Source organism: Cheilinus undulatus, linkage group 7 (genome assembly GCF_018320785.1).
Source record: "Cheilinus undulatus linkage group 7, ASM1832078v1, whole genome shotgun sequence".
NCBI classification, from domain to species: Eukaryota; Metazoa; Chordata; class Actinopteri; order Labriformes; family Labridae; genus Cheilinus; species Cheilinus undulatus.
Genome location: NC_054871.1, coordinates 1,499,832 through 1,524,743, shown reverse-complemented (window position 1 = coordinate 1,524,743; position 24,912 = coordinate 1,499,832). Strand labels below are relative to the sequence as shown.

Sequence of the window (24,912 nt, the reverse complement as noted above, 5' to 3'; positions counted from 1 at the left end):
CTTTGTATGTGTGTTACTAGTTCAATAAAGCTTTGAATTCTTCTTTTTTTAAATTTTTATTTTGACTTCCTTTTTCAGTTTTGCTTTCGTTTTATTAGAGTTAGTGTAAATTTTTGCAGTACTTTGGGATCAGGAACAGAAAATAGTCATCATCAGAGCATTTGAGTCTATATTCAGTAAGGCTACACTTTAGTCTTTACTTATGAGAGCCCCAATGCCAAAAAAGTTGGGTCGCTGTGTAACATAAAAATAAAAACAGAAGACAACGATCTCATCAACCCAGATTTGATTTACAACAGAGCAGAAACATATCAGATGTTAAAACTGAGACATGATGAAAATATCAGCTCATTTTGAAGTTGATGGCAGCAACACATCTCAGAAAAGTAGGGACAGGGCCATGACTGGGTATAAAAGGAGCATTTTAGAGAGGCAGAGTCTCTCAGAAGTAAAGATGGGCAGAGGTTCACCAATCTGAGAAAAACTGAGTCTAAAAATTCTGAAACAATTTCAGAAAAACGTTGAAAAGATTTTAAATCTACCTACATCTGCAGTCCATAAAATCATCAGAGATTCAGAGAATCTGGAGAAATCTCTGAGAGGAGGGGACCAGGCTGAAGGGGCCCTCAGGGGCCACTGCATTAAAAACAGGCATGATTCTGTAGTGAAATCACTGCATGGGCTCAGGAACATTCCAGAAATCATCGTCTGTCAACACAGTTGGCCGTTCCTTCCAAAATGACTTCTGTTTTTAGTTACATTTTAAACAGTGACCCAGCTTTTTTGGAACTGGGGTTGCAATGTTCTGCATGAAGTTGCGCATAAATGTAAAACAAATTCCCGCTTAGAAGTTTTCATGACTTTTAAAGGTTGTTCTGTGAATTTATCTTTGACGGTTTTATTTGTGTTCTTGTGTGAATCTTCCTCAGGTGGGAAGGCGTTCATGTTCCGTGTACGTGACCTTAAGGATGGCGTGGTCGTCTACCACCACTCTGACAGCGACACCACCCGTGACCACATCGTCTTCCGCATCAGCGACGGCCGCCACAGCATCCGCCACAAGTTCCCCATCAACATCCTGCCCAAAGACGACTCCCCGCCATTTCTCATCAACAACGTGGCGGTGGAGGTGCAGGAGGGCGGGGCCCTACGGCTGGAGGAACACATGCTGTTGGCGTCTGACCTGGACTCTAGTGACGACTACATCCAGTACCAGGTGGTGTTAAAGCCGAGGGCGGGGCAGCTGGTCAGGAAAAGCTCTGCCCATGACACAGGTGAGACCTTATAGGGGGCGCTCAAGACGTCTGAAAGAAGTTCTCCTAATGCACCGTCAAGACTGGGTGCATGGTGGAGGTGTAACAGCCATGTCACTCTTCAGTGTGCATGTGAACGACTGAGGGATCAGTGAGGATGCAGCAGTTTGATCAGAAGTCAGTGTTTTACCTCTTCTCCTGACCTTCCTCAGCAAGAGTTTAATTTAGACATACACAGTCTTATCAGCACAATATCTGGAGACGTAAGCTCAAAAACTCAATCATCAGTATCTAGAGATGTTGGAGGAAAATTTCAGCAAATATTTACAGCTGATATTTTCACCAACAAGTTCTGCAAATATATTACTGCAGTTCTTCTTTCTTTCCACTCCAGAACATTCCCTTTTACGAGCCTTCGAGGGCCAGCTGCTGAGAAGCATCCCCACAGCATGATGCTGCTGGGAAGCACCACCACAGCATGATGCTGCTGGGAAGCACCACCACAGCATGATGCTGCCACCAGCATGCTCCACAGTGGGGATGGTGTGTTTGTGGTGATGTCAGTGTTTGGCGTCTTGTCTGATGGTCTCAAAGCTCCATTCTGGTCTCATCAGACCAAAGAACTTTCTTCCTCTTGACCATGGAGTCTCCCACAGTCCTTCTGGTGAACTCTAGTCCAGATTGAATCTGAGTTTTCTTCAACAGTGTCTTTCTCTTTGCCACTCTCCCATAAAGCTCTGACTGGTGAAGAACCCGGCCAACAGTTGTTGTCTGCAGAGTCTCTCCATCTCAGCTGCTGAAGCTTGGAGCTCCTTCAGAGTAGTCATAGGTGTCTTGGTGTCCTCTCTCACTAGTCTCCTTCTTGCACGCCCACTCAGTTAGTGAGGACGGTCTGATCTAGGCAGATTTACACATGTGACATATTCCTTCATTTCTTCATGATGGATTTAACTGAACTCTGGGGGATGTTCAGAGACTTGGAGATGTTTCTGTCTCCATCCTCTGACTTAGACTTTTCTCTGAGTTTCTTGGAGTGTTCTTTTGTCTTCATGGTGTAATGGTAGCCAGGAATACTGATGTAATGTTTTCATGTATGAAATGTTTTCTGTCCATGCAGGACTTCCTGTGGACAGTTTCCTGCAGAGAGATCTGATCCAGGGTCAGATCTTCTATCAGCACTCAGGAGACGAGACGTTCGAGGATTCCTTTGACTTCACGCTGTCTGACAGCCATGACCCACCAAACCTCTCTCAGACATATGTGAGTCCCAGATAATCTGTCCTGCTGTAGAATAGATGAATTTGTCTCCGTCTCACCCCTCCACTGTCTTGATGCGTGCAGACGGTGGTCGTCCACGTCTTCCCGGTGAAGGACCAGCTGCCGGTGGAGGTTTCAGGCAGCGTTCGCTCTCTGACGGTGAAGGAGACGGATGTGGTTTACGTCACTCAGGCTCAGCTTCACTTCATCGACAGAGAGCACCCAGACACCGACCTGACCTACGTCATCACACAGCCCTGCTCCAGCCCAGTGCATCCTGGGTAAGGACATTCCCAGTGCAGGAACACCAACAGTTGGTAAATTCCTCCAAATCTGACTTCAGGTTTTGCATTTTCCTCTGTGAATCTTCAGGCTGATGGATGCAGGACGTTTGTTCTACACAGACAGCGCCAACGCCATGAAGAAGGATCACATGGTCCCGGTGTTAAAGTCCTTCACACAGGTCAGAAAAATAAAAATAAGAGCTCATTTACTGCATCCTCAAGTGAGAAACAAACCCAAATATTGATACTGCCATCACCGCTGCAGTCTGAAAGATCTAAGGATATGTACGGTGGCACTGAAGGCCAATAGGTATAAATATTTCAAAAGCGCAAAATATATTTCACAAAGCACAAAAACATTTCACAAAACACAAATAAATTTCACAAAACATGAATAAATTTCACAGAACAAAAATAAATTTCACAAAACAAAAACAAATTTCACAGAACAAAAATATTTTTCACAAACAATAAATTTCACAAAACACAAAAACATTTCACAAAACAAAAATAAATTTCACAAAACATGAATAAATTTCACAGAACAAAAATAAATTTCACAGAACACAAAAACATTTCATCGATTACAAAATATATTTCATGAAACCGGAAAGGGTAGGACCTTGGTGCTCGTTTGTGATTGGCTAAACCCAAGTCTGTCTGGCATCAGTCATTTATCATTTCCTGTTTACACTTCTTGCCACGATAGCTGAGACAACGCGAAATTTCAAGTGTTTACCAGGATAGAAGAGGGACTTGAGTTGATAGCGGAATACTTCAACAAGGGAAAAAACATGTAGTGTGATTCTTGATATGCTCTCCTCGTATCATGACATACACATCTCAGTTGGAACCCTAAAATCACGCTGAAAGTGTCGTGCCAAAAGAAGTACCCGCGGGAGGATTGTATCCCCTGCCGCCTTTGCAGAAGGAGCTGACTATCAACTATCAGGCGTAGATTTTGCCTCAGTGAATGAAAAAAAAATCAGTGAAAAGTGGCTAAAATGGGCAAAAATCAGAAAAAATGGTGGGGAAATGGGAAAAATGTGGCATTTAAATGCAAAAGGAAGCTTAAATGGGCAAGAAGTGGCAAAAGGGGGTAAAAAAGTGCAGAAAGCAGGATAAAAGTGTCAAAAATTGGTAGAAAGTGACAAAAAGAAGTGCCAAAAATGTGCTTCAAGTGGCTAATGCTGTGAGAAAAGGGCAGCGAATGACAAAAATGGGTGAGAAGTGGCAAAAAATGAGCTACAGGTGGCAAAATTGGTCAAGAAGTAGCAAAAGACAAAAAAACAGAAGTTGACAATTAAGCTTGACAATTAAAGCCTACTGTGTAAGTGTGGGAAACAAACTGATTAATGTTTTTTGCAATGCATAATTTATGAGGGCAAATTTTCAATTTTAAGGTTTTCTGGGGAAATATTTAATATTAAGACATAAAAGAGCCACAGGTTGGGTACCACTGCTCTAAAAGCTCTCTCTATTTTCCAGCATTGATAGTTCCTTTCCAGATGTTAGAGCTTCCCACGCCATAGGCACTAATGCAACCCCATACCATCAGAGATGCAGGCTTTAGACCTGAGCCAGGAGAACAAGCTGGATGCTCCCTCTCCTCTTTAGTCCACAGGACACGGCATCTGTGGTTTCCTCTGACCACAGAACAGTTTTCCATGTTTCCTCAGTCCATGTTAAATGAGCTTTGGTCCAGAGAAGATGGCGGTGTTTCTGGATCCTGTTCACATATGGCTTCTTCTCATCTTGTCTACATCCATCACCGTCCTCTTCTTCAGCAGTTATATCAAACAGCCCTGAGGTTTGCTCACCCTCTCTCTCTCTCTCTCTCTCTCTCTCTCTCTCAGCATGCAGTAAATCACATGAAAGTCGCCTTCATGCCTCCTGTTGAAGACATTGGCCCCGAGCCGCTGTTCGTCCAGTTTGTCTTCTCCGTCAGCGACCACCACGGAGGCACCATCAGCGACCTCGTCTTTAACATCACCATCACTCCAGTGGACGACCAGGCCCCAGAGGTCAGATCCAGTCAGCCCTGTCAGTTTAAATGATAAACAAAGTAAAAATCACATTTCTAACCTCTCATTTTCACGGTAATCAGGCATTCACCAACCTGCTGCGGGTGGAGGAAGGGGGCGGAGTCTTTGTGACAGAGGAACACCTCCTGGTTCAGGACCGGGACAGCCTGGAGGAGGTGCTGAGGGTGGAGCTGCAGAGGACGGCTCACCACGGGCGCCTGGAGCTGCAGGGCCGAACGCTGCAGCAGGGGGACAGATTCAGCCTGAGCGACCTCCGAGGGCTCCGACTCAGGTGAGACCAGGGTTAGAGGTAGAACATGAGGCATGGAGCATGACTGCTGCACCCTCACCTCTCCTCCATCAGTGACCTGCCCCAGTATGCTTGTGTTTGTACTCGGAACATTACAGTAGGTGCAGTGTGCATGTCGTTGGTTGCAAATCCATCTTTTACTTCCACTCCTACCGTGCAGCTCAGAGGATAAATGGGCATGTTCTCTACAGATATGATGGCTTTTGAAGAGTCATTTAAGACTGACCTTACAGCTCTAGGCACAGTTGCATCCACATCCACTTTGGACCATGCTTGAGTCCACATGGATCCTGGCTGGGAGTTTTTTATGCAGGCTGGCCCCCACAGTCTACCTCCAGAATCTGGGACCTAACTCCATCCTCCAGGATGACCAAGCTGGCCCCCACAGTCTACCTCCAGAATCTGGGACCTAACTCCATCCTCCAGGATGACCAAGCTGGCCCCCACAGTCTACCTCCAGGATCAGGGACATAACTCCATCCTCCAGGATGACCAAGCTGGCCCCCACAGTCTACCTCCAGGATCTGGGACCTAACTCCATCCTCCAGGATGACCAAGCTGGCCCCCACAGTCTACCTCCAGAATCTGGGACCTAACTCCATCCTCCAGGATGACCAAGCTGGCCCCCACAGTCTACCTCCAGAATCCGGGAATGGAGAGGAGGGAATGGCCTGCCATGAATCCAGACCTCACCCTGAACACTTTTTGCCACTTTTAACCCATTTTTGCCCTTTTTTACCATTTTTGCTCCCAATTTTCACCCATTTAAGCCACGCTTTGTCATTAAATACCACTTTCCTCCTTGTCTTTCGCCCATTTTAGCCACTTCTTGTTGCTACTTTTATCCCATTTTCGCCCATTTTCACCATTTTTGTTGTTATTTTGCACCGATTTATGCTACCTTTTGCCACTAAATACCACTTGTTTCCATTTTTTTTGCCCATTTTTGCCACTCTTGACTGCTTTTTTTCTATTTTAGTCACTAACCCTAACCCTAACCCATTTTTTACTTTGGACCATTTTTTCCACCTGTAACTCATTTTTTGCCACTTCTCATCCATTTTTGCTACTTTCTGACCCTTTTCCATGTTTTTCTCTTCATTTTGCCCCTCTTCAACCAATTTTTGTTCCTTTTTGACCATTTTTGCCTCCTTTAACTTATTTTTATTGCTACTTCAAGCCATTTCACCACTATATTGTGGCTCTTGCAAAGGCATTTTTTAACAGTTTGGTTCTTTGGTAGTGCAGGATTGAGTAACACTGTGCTAGAGTGACCACCAAAACCACGCTGGTTTACCTTCAACAACTCCTGGTTGAAGAATGGGATGCCATCCCACAGTAAAATGGGACTGGGCTGGTGACCAGCATGAGGGGAGGAGCCAGGCTGTTGTGGGAGGAGCCAGGCTGTTGTGGCTGATGGTTCTTCTACAAACTCCTGAGGTCCTTGACAGTGAAACGGACAGAGTGTAGAAGTGGTCATTAGTGGTTGTTTTTTGCCTCGTTACTGTGGGAGAGTTTGGTCATCAAATCCACCAAGCAGCTCAAAACAAGTGAACGCTAACAGGAGAACACTGCAGGGGATTTTGGCACATTTTGTTTGAGCTGCTCATTCCATGAATGCATGATCCTTGTGAGATTTACCTGATGTAAAGGTGACTCATCAGGCTCTCCAATACAATGAGTACAACTACAGACGTGATGGTTAAAGACACAACATTAATAGCAGTAAATCTGATAACCGAGCTTTTAAACTCTGTTTCAGGTACATCCACGATGACTCAGAGACGACGGAGGATGAAATCGGTCTGAAGGTGACAGACGGTCTGAACTCTGCAGACGTCATTCTGCCGATACAGGTGAGCTTCCTGTTTGCAAAACTAAAAATATTTCATTTGTAAGAGGTGGCGTGTCGCAGGATACCATTAGCATAAATCTTAGGGCTTTTATTTTGAAAGCCATGGGGAGTCAAACAGCTGTTAGATTTAAAGACCTCCTTAGTTGGAGTATTTACAGCCGATGATAGTTGATTTGATGTCTTCAGATTTTACCGATGAATGACGAGCCTCCCCAGCTGGATGGGGGTCTGCGGGGTGAGCTGAGCTGTGAGGAGGGCGGGCGCATCCAGGTGACGGTGGACTACCTGTCGGCTACGGACCGGGACAGCGAGGACTCCAGACTGACCTACATGCTGGCGCGGAGTCCGGGCAGAGGAGAGCTGCAGAGAGCCGGACTGAGCGCAGACAAGTTCTCCCAGCAGGACCTGCTGCAGGGACACATGTACTACGTCCACACAGGTGAGAGAGCATCATGGGAAAATACGATGAGTTCGGGGTTGCTGGGAAATATCTGTGACATTCAGCTTCGTGGACTTTTAAACCCCCTGTTCATGTTTATCTCAGGAGGAGAGATCGGACCTGACCCTGTATTTGACACCGTCACCCTCATCATCTCTGACGGCGAGGCTGGAGCGACTGACAGCTGCTGCCATGGAGACGCTCCGCCCCCTCCAGTGCCTCTACATGGGACACTACCTGTCTACGATCTCAACGTCACCATCCTTCCTGTCAACAACCAAGTTCCTACGATCACTCTGGGTAGGAGTTTAGATTCTTTATTCACAGCTAAGAGATCGGCCTTACCGGGAGGGTTCATAGCAGGACGGGCAGCTTAGCACGACGCTAAAACTCACCGCATTCCTGAAACACAGGCAGGGGTTAAAGGCTCCCAGAATGTGCTCTGTTGCTGTGTGCATGTTTGGGTGGGTCATAGTGCTTTCTGTTGTTGGAACGATTTATTTGTGGTACTTTTCCCCATTTTTACAGCTTTTCCTTCCATTATTGTCACATTTTTCTCCACTTTTTCCCAATTTTGCCATTTTTTTGTTTATATTTTTGCCACTTATATCCAATCCCTTTTCACTTTTTTCTGCCACTTTTTTAACCACTTTCTGCCTATTTCTGCAACATCTTTTTGTAACTTTTGGCCTTTTGCCATTTGTGGCCATTAATTAGTACCCTTTTGCTGCTTTTCTCCAATTTTTACCACTTTTATTCCATTTTTTGGCCTTATTCACCCATTTCTGTCACTATTTTTAACCACTTTTTACCTCTTCTTTTTGCTCATTTCTGCAACTTTTTGCAGCTTTTTGCCTAGTCCATTTATTTGGAATTTTCTTTCCCATTTTTTTGCCATTCCTGTGATTATTAAGCCAGCTTTGCCCTTTTATGCCACTTTTTGACCATTTTACATTGTATTTTTAATTGTTTTTTTTTGCCATTTTTGCCATTTCTTTTCGCCACCCTACCCCATTTCTCCAACATCTGTCTATAACTTTTGGCCTTCTCCATTTATTTACAATTTCTTGTCCCATTTCTTGCCACTTCCTGTCATAATTAAGCCAGCTTTGCCCTTTTGACCATTTTTGCCCTTTTTTTCTCCATTTCTGTAACATCTTTTTTCCACTTTTGACCCTTTATTTTTTGTTTGACTTTTTTGCCACTTTTATCCTGTTTGGCCCTTTTCACCCATTTAGGTCACAATATTCTTAGCATGTTTTGTCCCATTTCTTTGACATCTTTTTGAATTTTTGCCCCTTTTTAAACATTTTTGCCAGTTTTTGAAGCACTTTGCCAATTTTTGCTGCTCTCTGTGTAAACTATGTTCTGAATTTTACTGTAAAATCTTTAAATGTTGATATTTTATAGTTTTCCAGTTTTATTTCTGTTCTTTATGATTTATTTGTCTAAGACGTTTTCTGTTGGAGCGCAGCCCCTGAATATGGCTCAGTGAGAATCCAGTGGGGATCGTGTGTGTATGTGTGGGTTTAAATTTATATGTGCTGTATGTTAGCCCCCCCCCCAGGATCTCCCCCTCCCCCTGCAGCGTGTGCAGGACTGATAGGTGACGGCATGTCGTCGGGTCAGAGCTGCTCGCTGCTTTAAGAGGATTGTAGGCAGCAAAGAGACACACAGACTCTGCCTCTCTCGGGAAGGGTTGTAGTACTCGCTGGAGTCGGAGCCAAAAACAGGGATTGGAGGAGCTCTGTGGTTATCAATGGAGACCAGTGACCACTGGGAATCACTCTGGGAGGACTGGGAGATACTGCATATGTTGGTGTGTCTGTGTGAGTGTGTTAACCAGAGACAGAAAAAGAAAGATATCAGGCTGACATGTTTGCACACTGCAAAAAAATATTATCTCTATATGATTCTGATTGTTCTGAAAAAACAGCATTTCTGAGGAATCCTGTGAACCCCATAGAACAGGAGTGTCAAGTCTGTTCACAAGATCAGAACACGAAATTAAAAACAGAAAAATAATGTTTTTAAAAAGCAAATATATGAGGAGAAAGTTGAAATCATAAGTTTGAAAGGACAAAATATGAGATCAAATTTGAAATCATGAATTTAAAAGTCAAATTATACTTACATTTTAAATTGTGAGTCTGATACATCAAAATATGGGATTAAAAAGCCAAAATTAAGAGTAAAAAATGTCAAAATATGAGCTAGAATTCAAAATGATGACTGAAAAAATTAAAAATATGCCTAAAATTTAAAATTGGGAGTGTAAATGGTCGAAATAAGATAGAAAAAGCAAAAAAATATTGATTTCAATTGTAAAAATATGAAAAAAAAAGAAATCATTAAATTAAAAGTCAAAATATGACTTTAAATTTTGAATTGTGAGTCTGATAGGTCAAAATATAGGAACAAAAAGACAAAATTAGGAGTAAAAATTGTCAAAATATGAGCTAGAATTCAAAACGAGGACTTAAAAAGTTAATAATTTAACTTAAATTTAAAACTGAGAACATTAAAAAGTCAAAATATGATAAAAAAATGAAAATTAATTTAAAATGTCAAATTATGAGAAAAAATTTCAATTAATGAGTTTAAAAGTCAAAATATAGGATTAAAAGCAAAAGTAAGGAGTCGAAAAGGTCAAAATCTGCCTTCAAATTTAAAATTGTGAATCTAAAAGATAAAAATGTGGCATATAAAGTCCAAATTCTGATTTGAAAAGGTCAAAGTATGAAATGAAAAGTCAAAATCACAAGTTTGAGTTGAATCTTCAGATGCAAAATTGAAAATATGAAATCAAAACATTAATACATTTCTTCCCACACATGTTGAGTTTTTATGAAATCTCTTTACTTTTCAGATTTTTATGGTTTAACAAGAATATTTAAAAAAAAATCAGGGTGAAGTTAATGTTTTTATACTGGAGGAAATCTGCAGACCTCATACTGGTGGGCCAGTTAGAATACAAATATGGTATGATCTTGTGGGCTGAATATTATCATTCCACAGGCCACATTTGGCCCCCAGGCCTTGAGTTTGACACCGCTGCCATAGAACATCTAAGAAGTCTGAGGGAGCGCTCTGCTGCTGGACCTAACACACCAGATAGCCTCTTTCACAGCCACATTCACATGTGAATATTTATTTATGTGGCCGGGTCCTTCACCAGTCAGAGAAAGACACTGTTGAAGAAAACTCAGATTCTGGACTAGAGTTCAGCAGAAGGACTGTGGGAGACTCCATGGTCAAGAGGAAGAGATGAGACCAGAATGGAGCTTTTAGACCATCAGAGGGCTCGTAGACACCAGCCTCGAAACTACCTGAAACTGTAAAAAGGACTAAAACACTTCATATTAGAAAGTTAAATTTCTTTGCTGTAGTGTTTCTTGCAGTGTTTGTCTCCTCGTTGGTGTGTTTTTGCAGCTTTTTAACGAGGCTGGCACAGACATGTCTAAGTGAATCTGCCTATTGTCTGCCGGTATTACATCCACACACACATCAGGGCGAGATTACCTCGGCGTTTGTGTGCGTTCCCCTGGAGACGGTGGACAGCGGACAATGGCCGTCTTTCCTAACAAAAGCAGACAGAGCGGCGTCCCTCGCTCACAATAGCAGACGTGTACTAGCCGTCTCGCTAGCTGGATTAGCGCTACCAGCGGCGGGATAACTCTCTAATCCTGCCAGCATATCTTCACCGTTCATTCAGCACCGGCACCGCCACGCAGGGCAGGGTGTGGGTTAATGTAGGAGGGTTACGGGGGTATGTGTGGTGTTTACGGGCTAATTAATTAGCACTGAATAAAGATGCAGAGTAAGAGCATTAGTGTGGTGAAACAAGCCGGCTTCACCTTGTTTCTGTGTTTTTAGGGGGAGACGGTTTATCAGCCAGATCCAGGACTGTCCATCATTAACGCTCAGACGTGTAAACACAACATCTACTCACAAACACAAACACAAGCACACAGGAAGTCATAATTAATACATCTGCAGGGAGTATGGTGGTACGGAACCAGAACAGAGGTGTTAGCTAACTAACAGCAAAGAAATAGATAAGTTCATGACAGGATGGATGGATGATGGATGGATAATGGATGGATGGATGAATGGTGGATGGATGGATGGATGGTGGATGGATGATATATGATGGATGGATGGTGGATGGATGGATGGATGGATGGTGGATGGATGGATGGATGATGGATGGTGGATGGATGGATGGATGATGGATGGATGGATGGATGGATGGATGGATGGATGGATGGTGGATGGATGGATGGATGATGGATGGATGGATGAATGGTGGATGGATGGATGGATGAAGGATGGATGATATATGATGGATGGATGGTGGATGGATGGATGGATGGTGGATGGATGGATGGATGATGGATGGATGGATGGATGGTGGATGGATGGATGGATGGATGATGGATGGATGGATGGTGGATGGATGGTTGGTGGATGGTGGTTGGATGGATGGATGGATGGATGGATGGATAGATGGATGAATGGTGGATGGATGGATGTATGATGATGGATGGATAGATGGATGGATGGTGGATGGATGGTTGGTGGATGGTGGTTGGATGGATGGATGGATGGATGGATGGATCGATGGATGGTGGATGGATGGTGGATGGATGGATCGATGGATGATGGATGGTGGATGGATGGATGGATGGATGGATGGTGGATGGATGGATGGATGATGGATGGATGGATGGTTGGTGGATGTTGGTTGGATGGATGGATGGATGGATGGTGGATGGATGGATGGATGGTGGATGGATGATGGATTAATGGATGGATGTATGATGATGGATGGATAGATGGATGGATGGTGGTTGGATGGATGGATGGATGGATGGATGGATGGATGGATGGTGGATGGATGGATGGATGGTGGATGGATGATACATGATGGATGGATTATAGATGGATGACATTGCGATGTTTTGTCTCCCTTCAGGTGACTCCATGTTTGTGGTGGATGAGGGCTCCTCAGCCTGTCTCTGTGGGGGGGTCCTGGGGGCCGTAGACCCCGACAGCGGCCCAGACCAGCTGACGTTCTACCTGGAGACCCTCCCTCTTCACGGCTTCCTGGAGAACACGCTGCCGACGCCGGGCTCAGAGAAGAGCAACGCTGGAGTCCGAGTCGGTGCGTGTCTGTTTGGTTTTGTTTGTTTCTGAGGATTTTAGCTCCTTATTCACCAGGATATGATCTCTTTTTCCCAGAATCCTTCAGTCTCGACGACCTGACCTCCGGTTATATCAACTACGTCCAATCAGAGAGCAAAGGGGCGGAGCCGACTGTCGACCAGCTGTCTGTTAGTGTGAGTGACGGGCTGCATCACTCCGCCCCTGTCCCCTTTTACATCATCATCAACCCGACCAATGACGAAACGCCTTCACTGCAGCTCGCCAACTTTACCGTAGGTTCACCTCAGAAACAACCGGAGAGAAAACCCTAAAGTTACACAGCCTCTTTCTACCTGTGAAGTCTGTCCGTTTCTTCGCCTCCAACAGGTGAGGGAGGGCGGGATGAGGGAACTGACCCCCTCCATACTGAATGGTTTTGACCTGGACGCTCCTCCAGAGGTCCTGACATTCACCGTGGAGCGGCCGCCGGCTCACGGCAGCCTGTTAAACGGCATCTACGGTACCGAGATCAGCCGCTACAAGGAGATGGGAGCCGACCTTCTGCAGAGGAGCCTCCCCGTCACCTCCTTCACCCTGCAGGAGCTCCGACAAGGTGACAGACTGCTTCAACAGGAAGGGAATAGTACAGACAAGATGTTAAGGGTTGTGAAGGAGGATTATTGGTCGTACTTTATGAAGAATTTGGTGGCAGACATGGCAAACTGGACCAGCCCAAAGGATGTTTTTATAAGGAACCGGGCTGCTAAACTCAGCTAAAGTCTAAAACAGTTACTCAACCCTGCTCAACCAAAGAGCCACATAGTTAAAAAAAAAAAAAAAAAACCTTTAGAAGCAGAATCTAAGTGGTGAAAAGTGGCAAAACGGCTTGAAGTAGCAATAATAACAAGTCAAAGGTGGCAAAATACAGCAAAAATGGGCGAAAATGGGGAGAGAAGTGAAAAATGGTCAGAAAGTAGAAAAAATGGGTGAGAAGTGACAAAAAATGAATTACAGGTGGCAAAAAATGGTCCAAAGGTGGCAAAAAGATGGCAACGAAATTATTGAAAAGTGAATAAAATGGGCAAAAAACACAGGAAACAAGTGGTACGTAATGGCAAAGGTTAGCTTAAATAGGCAAAAAGTGGCAAAAATAAGAGGCAAAAGTTGGGGAAAAAAGGAAACAAGTCGTATTTAATGGCAAAAGGTAGTTTATTTGGACGAAAAGTGGCAAAAAAATTGTTAAAAAAATGAGGCAAAAATGGGATAAAAGTGGCAAAAATTGGGAAAAGGTGGCAAACAAAGTTGCGAAAATGGGCAAAAATAGGAACAAAGGGGTATTTAAAGGCAAAAGGTAGCTTAAATGGGTAAAAAGTGGCATAAAATTGTGAAAATGGGCAAAAATGGAATGAAAATGGAAAACATAAGGAAACAGTGGCAAAAATCAGTTGCAAATTGGCCAAAAAATAGAGGAAAAAATGGGTGTTTAGTGGCAAATGGTAGCTTATTCAGACAAAAAGTGGCAAAAAAATAAAAGTTAAAAAAAAGGGGGGGGGGGGGGGTAAAAGTGGAAAAATGGGCAAAAAAAATGGGCAAAAAATAGGAAATCTTCTACATCTCTCCTCTCCTCCATCAAGCCCAGATCAGTGGAGAACTTTGTCCCATCTCCTCCAGGATCTCTGGAGCTCAGTCAGAGGGGCCATCAGGTCCTTGGTCTCCTCTCTCACTAAGGTCCTTCTCCCCCGATGGTGACCAGCTCTAGAAGAGTCCTGGTTGGTCCAAACTTCTTCATGTGAGAATTCTGGAGGCCACTGTCCTCATGAGAACTTTCAGAGCAGCAGAAATGGTTCTGTAGCCTTCCTCAGATCTGTACCTGTCAACAATCCTGTCTCCTCTGACCTTTGACCTCACGGCTTGGTTTCTGCTCTGATATCATTGTCAGCTGTGAGGCCTTCTATAGAGAGGTGGGAGCTTTTCGCATCATGTCCAATCAGGTTAATTTAGCACAGGTGGTCTCCAGTCAAGGTGTAGAAACATCTCAGCAGAGACATGGAGGAGCCTTAGCTACATTTACAGAGCTGTTTACAAGCTCTGAATACTGATGTCAGTGTGATTTTTCAGTTTTTCTTTTTAATAACATTTGCAAAACATCAAAACTTCTGTTGTCACTTTGTCATGGTGGGGTACTGTGTAGATTAAAGAGAATAATAATGAATTTAAACGACCATAGCATCAGGATGAAACAGAACAGGACAAAAAAAGTGATGGCGGTCTGAATCCTTCTGAATGACCTATATGAATGCAAATGTTTCTTTGTACATTTCTCTTATATTTCTGTTTTTGACCGTTTGTGGTATATTAATCCTGATAACTTATTCTGCACCTTCATCTTCCCTTCCCCGTGCTGCTCCTCCTCTTCCTCCCTGTTCTCCCCTTCACCTGTCTCCCCCTTTTCCTCCTCTCTGCAGGCATGAAGATCGTGTACATGCACGACGACACAGAAACCCTGAAGGACGCCTTGGCTCTGAGTCTGACAGATGGCGTCCACACGGTGCGGGGGACGGCTCAGGTCACCGTGCTGCCGGTGAACGACGAGAAGCCCCGGCTGATCAAGTACACACATAAACGCACACACACGCAGACATAGAGGAGAGCCCATACCAGGATTTAGCTTCCAGAATTCTCCTTAACTGAAACTGGGTGAAGTTAACAGTCATGGTCAGAATGTAAAGGCTTCATCAAAGATGAAAAAGTTTTAACTTTCAATCAAATATGAGTGGATGGAACTGGTGAAGAGAGAGCCAATTACACCCACTTTTTCTTTAGTTGCCAATTATGGCCTGCTAATTGGACAAAATGGAGAGAAAAAGCCCCAACATCCTCAGTATTACAAACATTCTGCCGTTGACTATTTAATAGGCTTCAACAATGACATCATCTTCAAAGGATGACATCATCATCAAAGGATGGCATCATCTTCAAAGGATGGCATTATATTCAAAGGATGACATCATCTTCAAAGGATGACATCACATTCAAAGGATGGCATTATATTCAAAGGATGACATCATCTTCAAAGGATGACATCACATTCAAAGGATGACATCATATTCAAAGGCTGACGTTATCTTCAAAGGATGGCATCATATTCAAAGGCTGACATCATCTTCAAAGGATGACATCATCTTCAAAGGATGGCATCATCTTCAAAGGATGGCATTATATTCAAAGGATGACATCATCTTCAAAGGATGACATCATCTTCAAAGGCTGACGTCATCTTCAAAGGATGACATCACATTCAAAGGATGACATCATCTTCAAAGGCTGACGTCATCTTCAAAGGATGACATCACATTCAAAGGATGGCATTATATTCAAAGGATGACATCATCTTCAAAGGATGACATCACATTCAAAGGATGGCATTATATTCAAAGGATGACATCATCTTCAAAGGATGACAATCCATCAGACCAGCAGTCAGACATGGTGGTAGTAGTGTGATGGTCTGGACCAGGACCTGGACCACTAGAACCATGAGTTCTGCTCTCTAGCAGGAAATCTTGAAGGAGAATGTCCGACCATCAGTTCATGACCTCAAGATCAAGACCACTTGGGTTATGGAGCAGGACCATGATGTCAAACACACCAGCAAGTCCACCTCTGAATGGACTGAAGACTAAATGAAGGTTCTGGAGTGGTCTAGTCCAAGTCTGGACTTGCTGTGGTTTGACCTTAACCAGGCCGTTAATGCTGGAAAACCCTCCAATGAGGCTGAAATACACTTCTGCAGAGAAGAATGGGACAACATTCCTCCACAGTTATCACAAACACCCAGTTATTAGGTTTAGTTGGCAGGGACTTTTTCATATAGGGCCAGGAAGGTTTGGATGGATTTTTTCCTTTAGTAGATGATTTCATAATCTAAAAACTGACTTTTGTATTTACTCAGGTTATTTTTGTCTCAAATTAAAATTAGTCTGATGATCTGAAATATTTAAATGGGGCAAACATCAGAAAGGGGGTAAATACCTCTACCTAGCACTGTCTGTGTGTTTTTTAAGTCCTAACTGTTCCCCTCTCATAGAAGTATTTATTCTGATAAAGAACAACATTTCTAATTTTTAAAATTTCCTTTTAAACTGTTCTTTGAGTCTTTAATGGATTTTAGCTTTTTTGAAACTGTCATGAAAACATCCTGTAGCTTTTTAAATGAATTTTAGCTTTTTTATCTCTATCTATTTCAAAGAAGATATATTTAATATTGTCTTTATTACCTGGACATTTCTAAACACTAAACTCACAAACCCATGTAAAAGCACTTTTCAGGTTTTTACCATTTAAAGGAAATCTGCAAGTTTTTCTCTGTGTAAAACCAGACTTTCAGAAAATGGCCCCAAACTTCACGCTTGGTGTTTGTTTTTGTGCCTTGGAGTCTGCAGCACCGAGCCGCTCAGCAGGAGTGGGGGAGGTCAGGGGGGTCATTAAGGAGAGGAGGGGGAGGAGAACCTGCGTGTGCACATGTGGCAGGTCCCTTTGCATGAGTGGGTGTTTATCTGTGACCCTCTCCTCCTCCACCCCCACCCATAATATTTTCATTTGACTGATTGGGAATTTGCATCCTTGAATGGGTCTGGGGGGGTTTGAAGCCAGTCCTGGGATGGGCGGTTGGTGTGCTTGCGTGGGCGGGATGGTGGGTGTGTTGGCACGGGCCGAGCTGGTGCTGTAAAGGCCGGCGAGGCAGAAGTAACGCTCAGACTTGGCAGATGCCGGCCTCCTTGTTTTTGCATTCCTGCAGGATGGACGTGGCAGCTCCTGTCCTGAGCGGATTTTACTTCCAAGTGAGGAAGCAGCCAGACGGTTTCTGATGTTTACCCCACCCCCCCATACACACCAACACAAACACCACCCCCAGACCCACATCATCCCAATGGAAAAGCTGCTCTCACACAAACTTCCTCCTGTTTGTGTCTGAGTTTCTGCAGGATCAGGATCGGTGATTTACAACCAGTCTGGCTCCAGGACCCCCCACCATAGAGAGACACTGCAGCCCAAAGTTTCAAAAATTTAACCAGTCAAGCTTGTTAAAGTTTGGGGAAGTCAGTATGAGATGATTCAGCAGAATTCTGCAGAAACAAATCCACAGACATGAGATCTCAGAGAAACATGGAGGACCATCAGCTCTGTCCTGGCACTGAAAACAAGGGAAGAATACAGCTGAAATTTGGATAAATGGTGTTTTTCAAGTATGAACATCCTGTTGGTGACACTTCCCAGTGTGCTCGCTCTCGTTGGCCGTTATTCCACAGCAGGCACCCTTAGCTGGAATTGTAGAACTCCAACACTTTTCATATTTGAGATCCAAGATCAAGGAGGTTTCAGCTCCTACAGTAGCAGTATAAAAATCACATTACTACTGCCTACTGTAGGATGAGAAAGACAAAAAAGTGGTTTGAAAAGATTTACACCCAGATGAGATCTGTATGAGGCCTGTCTTGGTCCCAAAAATCTAAGTGGTGAAAAGTGGCAGTTAAAATGAGTTAAAGGTGGCAAAAATGGACAAAAAGTAGCAAAAGTGTGGCAAAAAAAAGAGTGAAAAATGACTAAAAGGGGCAAAAATCAGAAAAAAAGGCTGTGGAAAATGTGGCATTTAATTGAAAAGGGCAGCTTAAGTGGCCAAGAAGTGTCAAAAAGGGGTGAAAAAGTGCAACAAGCAGGATAAAAGTGTCAAAATTGGTGAAAAGTGACAAAAAGAAGTGGCAAAAATGGGCTTAAAGTGGCAAACACTGAGAGAAAAGTGGCAAAAAAAGGGCAGAAAGTTACAAAAATAGGTGAGGAATGGCAAAAAATGAGTTACAGGTGGCAAACATGGTCAAAAAGTGGCAAAAAAAGTGGTGAAAAATGAGTGACAAGGGCCTAAAATGGGCAAAAATCAGTGGGGAAATGGGTGAAAAGTGCCATTTTACTGCAAAAAGCAGGATAAAAGTGTCAAAAATGGGCTGAAAGCAGAAAAATTGGAATTAAAGTAGCAAAAAATTGCAAATAAGGGCAATGGAAATATACAGACAAAAATAGAGGTGGACAGTTTAGTTTTACAACTAAAGCCGACTGTGTAAGCGTGGGAAACAAACTGATTAATGTTATTTGCAATGAAAAATTTATGAGGTAAAACTTTCCATTTTAAGGAATTTCAAATATCAATGTTTTAAAACACTTTCCAGGCATTTTTTCCCATGCTTTGTAGAGATAACTTTTGGAGGAATACAAAAAATAAAAAAAATAAAATCAAGCATACCAGCACTATCCTGTACCTGTGTAGATGACTGTAAATATTGATTTATTTTTTTCATAAATTAAGTTTTTAGATATGTTAGAGCTCAGACACAAAGCCTCTTATAACTCTGCTTTTCTTCGTGTCTTTCAGGAACGCCGGCCTGCAGGTGGACTCAGGTGATCGTAGGGTGATCTCCAGTGTGGTTCTGGAAACCGAGGACCTGGACACGCCCCCGGACCAGGTGTTCTACTTCATCAGCGCCGCTCCTCGCTTTGGGAAACTGACACTCAAGGTGAGAGAACGACATGCTGGGATGAAGTCTGTGGATATGCTGTTTTTGGTTTATAGGAGTTTAAAAAAAGCTCAAAATAATGTCTGATGTTTTAGGAATTTAAAGCCAAATATCCTTCACATTAAATCAAACTGAAAACATGATTGACTATTTATAAAGAGTTGGCTGATTAAATAAAATTTAAAGCAAAATAAAAACAATGCTGTGTTCATGTGGTTTGGAATATTTAGTATTTTTTCTCCGAAAGGAAAAACTAACATTAAAAATTCAAAGTAACTTCTGATTTAAAATCAAATGCAACATTTAGGTGAGTTTTTAGATAAATGTGGGGAAACAAAAAAGCGGGAAAGATTTCCTGGTGTACTTTTTCATACTTTTTTATTTGTTTTTCAGAATAAATTTGACCTTTTCAGGAGTTAAAGGAGGTTAGATCAAGTTAAATACCAGCAGCTTACTGCAGAGCGTTTTAACACTGATGGATTAGTTTATGAAATTAATTTGTTATTTTATCAAAAAGATGTAGTGCCGTATATTTAGATGAGTGTTCATCAGCTAAAACTCTGACTGAAAATGTTTGTCGACAGTCTTTTTTACATGACAAAAACTAGACTAAGATTAACAAAAATAGATCTGTGATGACTAACACTGACAAAAACTAAGTTTAGTTTTCATCAAGATGACTAAAACTAGAATAAAATGTAATGTAGTTTAAGTCAACTAAAACTAGACTAAAGTGTTTTGAGTTTTCGTCGACTAAAACTAAAATGTTGTGAGTTTTTGTTGACTTAAACTAGGCTAAAATGTTTTTAGTTTTAATCAACATTTGCTGGGAAATGATTTTTTTTAACCATTTTGACATGAGTTTCAGTCCTCTTCTTAGCTCTTAGACCAAATGTCACCATGAAACAGGAATGAATGTTGATCTGCCTGATGCTGCCACTTTATTTTAGGTTATATATATCATGAAGGTTTCTGTAAGAGCTGAAATTCTGTTCAGTTTTTTCAGAAAGCCCCCGGGTTACTTAGTAATCACGATAATCTCTATGGTGTTTTTTCAAACCTTGGTTTTGCTTCCTACCAGTTTCCCTCTTAGAGCGTCTGAGCTGTTTTCATGTTAACCCTTCTATCTCCGCTGTTGTTCCCGTTCGATCCACAGACAGAGTCCGGCTGGATGGAGCTGTCGGCCGGTCAGAACTTCACTCAGGACGACGTGGAGATGAACCGTCTGTGGTACGCTCACACCGCTGCTACCAACGCCGCTGGATTCAAAGGTCACGACAGCTTCCGCTTCACCCTCAGCGACCTGGAGAACGAGAGCCCGGTGCAAAGCTTCTACATCTCTGTTCACACCGTGCAGAAAGGTAGGATGAGAGGCGCAGAACCCACAGTACAAGTGAGATGGTAAGACGCAGTGCAAGGCAATATGATACGAAGGGATGTGAAATGAAACGATACAAATAATATGATGAAGTGAAATTAACAATACAATAGAAAAGAGATTTGATGCATAGTGATAGAATGCTATGCAATATGAAACAATGCAGTTTGAAGGGATGCAGTTCATTATGATGTGATACGTAGATACTCCATACAATGCCATGATAAACAACGCAGTCCGTACAAAACAATACTGTCTAAAACAGTAGTACTCAACCAAGGAACTAAACTGCTGAAAAATAAATTTGCAAGAGCCACAATCTAAGTGGTGAAAAGTGGCAAAATTAGGTGGGAGGTGACCAAAAATAATTTAAAGGTGGCAAAAATGGGCTAAAAGTGGCAAAAACAGGCAAAAATGGGCAAAAAAATGCAGAAAGCAGGAAAAAAGTGTCAAAAATGGGCTAATAGAGACAAAAAGATGTGGCAAAAATGGGTTAAAAATTACAAAAAACAGTGGGTAAAATGGGCCAAAAGTGGCAAAAAAGGGCAAAAAATTGACTTCAATGGGCAAAAATTAGCAAAAAGGTGGCAAAAATGGGAATAAAGCATCAAAGGGTGGCAAAGTGGGAAATCAGTGACATTTTTATTGCAAAAGGGCAGAAAGAGGCAAAAAGAAGGCTACAAAGGGGCAAAAAATGCAAAAAGCTGGCTGAAAGTGTCAAAAATGGGCCAAAAGCATTAAAAATTGAAGGAACGTAGCAAACAATTGCAGATCAGGGTGATGGAAATTTACAGACAAAAATAGAGGTTGACAGATCATCCCAGAGAGCCATGCATTGAGTAACACTGGACTAACGTACGTACGTAACCATAGTGTGCCATGTAGTCCAAGTGATGCAGTATGATACAGTATACTATGAAACTGAAGGATGCAATACAATAAAATATGATTAATGCCACATGGCACATTTGATATAACACAATGATACAATATGAAGCAGTGCAATACTGAGGCATGATTCCTAGTGACAGGATGTCCTAGCAATGGGATTTTATGCCATTCTTCTTGGTAAATCTTCTCAAGCTCATTGAGGTTAGATGGAGACCATTGGTGGATGAGAACTTTCAGGTCTCTCCAGAGATGAAATATCACACTGACGTCAGTATTCAGCCTCTTTCCAACACCCCTAATGTAGCTCAGGTTCCTCCGTGTCTCTGCTGAGATGTTTCTACACTTTGACTGGAGTCCACCTGTGCTAAATTCACCTGATTGGACACGACTTTAAAAGCTCACACCTCTCTATAGAAGGTCTCACAGCTGACAATGATATCAGAGCAGAAACCAAGGGTCAAAGGTCAGAGAAGCTGCAGACAGGATTGTTGTCAGGCACAGATCTGGGTTCCCTCTCCTCAGTGAAAAAGCCCCTGAAGGACTCTGAGAAACCAGATTCTCTGGTCTGATGGAAGCAAGATTGAACTTTTCAGCCTCAGATCTAAATGTTACGTCTGGAGGAAACCAGGCACTGCTGATCACCTGATCAACACCATCCCAACAGTGAAACATGGAGGTGGCAGCATCATGCTGTGGGGGTGTTTCTCAGCAGCAGGGACTGGGAGACTGCTCAGGGAAAGCTGAAACGCACAGAGACTTTAGCCCTCAGACTGGGCTGAAGGTTCCCCTTCCAACATGACAATGACCCTAAGACCAGCCAGGACTACACAGGACTGGTTCAGGGAGGACTCTGTGGATGTCCTAGAGGGGCCCAGCCAGAGCCCTGACCTGAACGCTATCCAGCATCTCTGGAGAGACCTGAAAATAATCCCTAAACATTTTTATAACGAATTAGTTAGTAAGATCCAAAATCATTTTTAGGTTTTAAAAAACCAGGATCCTGGGATCCAGTGAAAGGATGTGTCATGATTCTCTCCTCCAGGCCAGCTTCCTTTTGGAGCCACCATGAGTACAACCTGACAGGAAAAGATAAAACCAGACTCTAAAGTTGGAGTTTTTATTGGACAGTCACCAAAAGCAGGCTGTTAACACACAAACACACTCTGACTGTTCACCGTCACACACGTCAGCCCTCCGTGCTCCCTCTCTGCGGTCTCTGCGGCCGCTCTCCGTCCAGGTTCATGTATTATTGATCGCCCCTCCCTCTCCGTGCCAGCTTTACCAGTCGGCTGAACACGGCCAGAGAGGCCTCGGCCCTTCTGGCTCCGGGCCCTCTGATCCTGCAGGAGCCGAGGTGAGAAAGCGACGGCCTCCTCAGCCGCTGAATAATTAACGGAGGGAGGGGAGCAGCTGTGGAGGGGCGTTGGTCCGTCTCCTCTGGGTGCTCCCACGCCTCCTCCTCCAACAGCACTCCGAAAATATAAGCTGTGATGTTTTTTCTTCTTTAGTGGCGTCTGTTCTGAGTTTGTTTCAGTTTAAGCTTTCTGCTTCAACATGAGAAAATACGGTCCTGCTCTCTGACTTAGAAACATCACCGTCTCAGGATTACTGGCTCTGCTGCTTTCCTGGGCCTGGATTCTGGTTCACATGTTGCTGAAGGCAAGGCCGCTGGGGCACAGCCAAACTGGGGGTCCATAGAGGTCAGCAAAATCCTGGTCCACTGTGAAAACCATATTTTATATTTGACCTGAATAAAAACCGCAAAACATGAATTTCATTTATTTATGCTGTAGTACAATAAAGCCTTTCTCAGAATGTCAACCCACTAATATTTAATCAGAATTTCCTTTTTATTAGTGATGTTGTCGGTGTGGACGCACTGAACTATGAGGAAAATGATGCCAGACTTCAGCACCAGTGACACTCAACGTGTGTCCCAGAAAACCTTAGAAAAGGGAAATTTTGACCTCAGAAGTTAATCGCATTAATCAGTTTGTTTCTCAGACTTATACAGATGGCTTTAATTGTCAAACTTAATCGTCCCATTTATACCGTTTTAGCCCTTTATCACCATTTTTTGCCACTTTTCATCCGATTAGGCAAGGTAAGGCAAGTTTATTTGTATAGCACATTTCAGCAACAAGGCAATTCAAAGCGCTTCACACAGGACATTAAAATACAATGATAAAGAGAAAAAGAAACACAGTGAAAACATTTTAATGAATCATGTAAAAGGTGATTAAAAACAACAAATCAGACCCACAAAAGATAAAAAACAATGTTTCACATTTCTGGCCAGAATTATTTTATGACATACAGATGAGTGACACTTTGACAAAAAGTGATTCTGTCCCCGAACCTTGATTTTTCTATAAGATAACCACACGTAGACAGGGAAGAAGTGAGAAAGAAGAGAGTGAGAGAGACACGTGTGGGCAACCCCACTTTAGAAAACCCAGCAGGACAACTTCTAGAGCTTCACATATACATGGCATACAACCCCTGGGACAATCCCCTGGATTATTACATCAGATTATATTTCCAGAACAAGCGTGCTATTGTTCTGGCAGATCTTGGCAACCCTTATTGGAGCACTCAGGCTCTTAACTCTACTATACTAAAAAAAAAAAAAAAAGTGAAATAAAACCCAAGACAGATAAAAACACACATATTAAAATAAAAGTTACAGTGCAGAGTTCGAGTGAAAATAAAAAATTTGAAAGGTAGTTTTTAGTCAAAGGCAGCAGTGAACAGGTGTGGCTCTGCAGACTCTCAGCAGACCTGATGTTTTCTGGGAGTTTGTTCCAGATATACGGAGCATAGAAACTGAACGCTGATTCTCCATGTTTGGTTCTGACTTTAGGGACACAGAGCAGACCTGCACCAGACCACCTGAGCGGTCTGGATGGTTCATGCTGGACTAGAAGGTCTCTGATGTATTTTGGACCTAAACCATTCAGTGCTTTATAAGCTAACAGGAGGATCTTAAAGTCTGTTCTCTGAGAGACAGGGAGCCAGTGTAGAGACCTCAGACCAGGACTGATGTGGTCCACTCTCTTGGTCTTAGTGAGGACTCGAGCAGCAGCGTTCTGGATCAGCTGCAGCTGTCTGATGGACTTTTTAGGCAGACCAGTGAAGATCCTGTTCCAGTAGTCAACTCGACTAAAGATAAAGGCATGGACCAGTTTTTCAAGGTCCTGCTGTGACATTAGTCCTTTAATCCTAGAAATATTCTTGAGGTGATAATTCGCTGACTTTGTAATTGTTTTTATGTGGTTTTTAAAATTCAGGTCTGAATCCATGACAACACCCAGATTTCTGGCCTGGTCTGAGGTTTTTAACTGAAGTGACTGGAGCTGCATGCTGGTTTTAAGGGATTCCTCTTTGGGTCCAAAAACAACTACCTCAGTTTTTTCTCTGTTTAACTGAAGAAAATTATGGCACATCCATTCGATAAGCTACCTTTTGCCATTAAATACCACTCTTTTCCCTTTTTTGCCCATTTTC

The 24,912-nt window shown here is 42.9% G+C and overlaps 1 protein-coding gene across 3 annotated transcripts in view; it reads left to right on the top strand.

Moving 5' to 3' along the window:
• The window catches only part of frem1b (Fras1 related extracellular matrix 1b), a 77,608-nt gene that overhangs the window by 26,550 nt on the left and 26,146 nt on the right, over positions 1 to 24,912 (top strand). For all 3 annotated transcript variants that reach the window (XM_041790536.1, XM_041790537.1, XM_041790539.1), the window contains 15 exons: positions 930 to 1,274; positions 2,371 to 2,513; positions 2,595 to 2,791; positions 2,883 to 2,973; positions 4,651 to 4,818; positions 4,902 to 5,110; positions 6,891 to 6,984; positions 7,170 to 7,422; positions 7,528 to 7,722; positions 12,401 to 12,589; positions 12,667 to 12,863; positions 12,958 to 13,183; positions 15,036 to 15,180; positions 18,995 to 19,136; positions 20,293 to 20,497. In XM_041790536.1, coding sequence (XP_041646470.1) covers positions 930 to 1,274; positions 2,371 to 2,513; positions 2,595 to 2,791; positions 2,883 to 2,973; positions 4,651 to 4,818; positions 4,902 to 5,110; positions 6,891 to 6,984; positions 7,170 to 7,422; positions 7,528 to 7,722; positions 12,401 to 12,589; positions 12,667 to 12,863; positions 12,958 to 13,183; positions 15,036 to 15,180; positions 18,995 to 19,136; positions 20,293 to 20,497 — 2,799 coding nt within the window. The remainder of the gene's footprint in view (positions 1 to 929; positions 1,275 to 2,370; positions 2,514 to 2,594; positions 2,792 to 2,882; positions 2,974 to 4,650; positions 4,819 to 4,901; positions 5,111 to 6,890; positions 6,985 to 7,169; positions 7,423 to 7,527; positions 7,723 to 12,400; positions 12,590 to 12,666; positions 12,864 to 12,957; positions 13,184 to 15,035; positions 15,181 to 18,994; positions 19,137 to 20,292; positions 20,498 to 24,912) is intronic.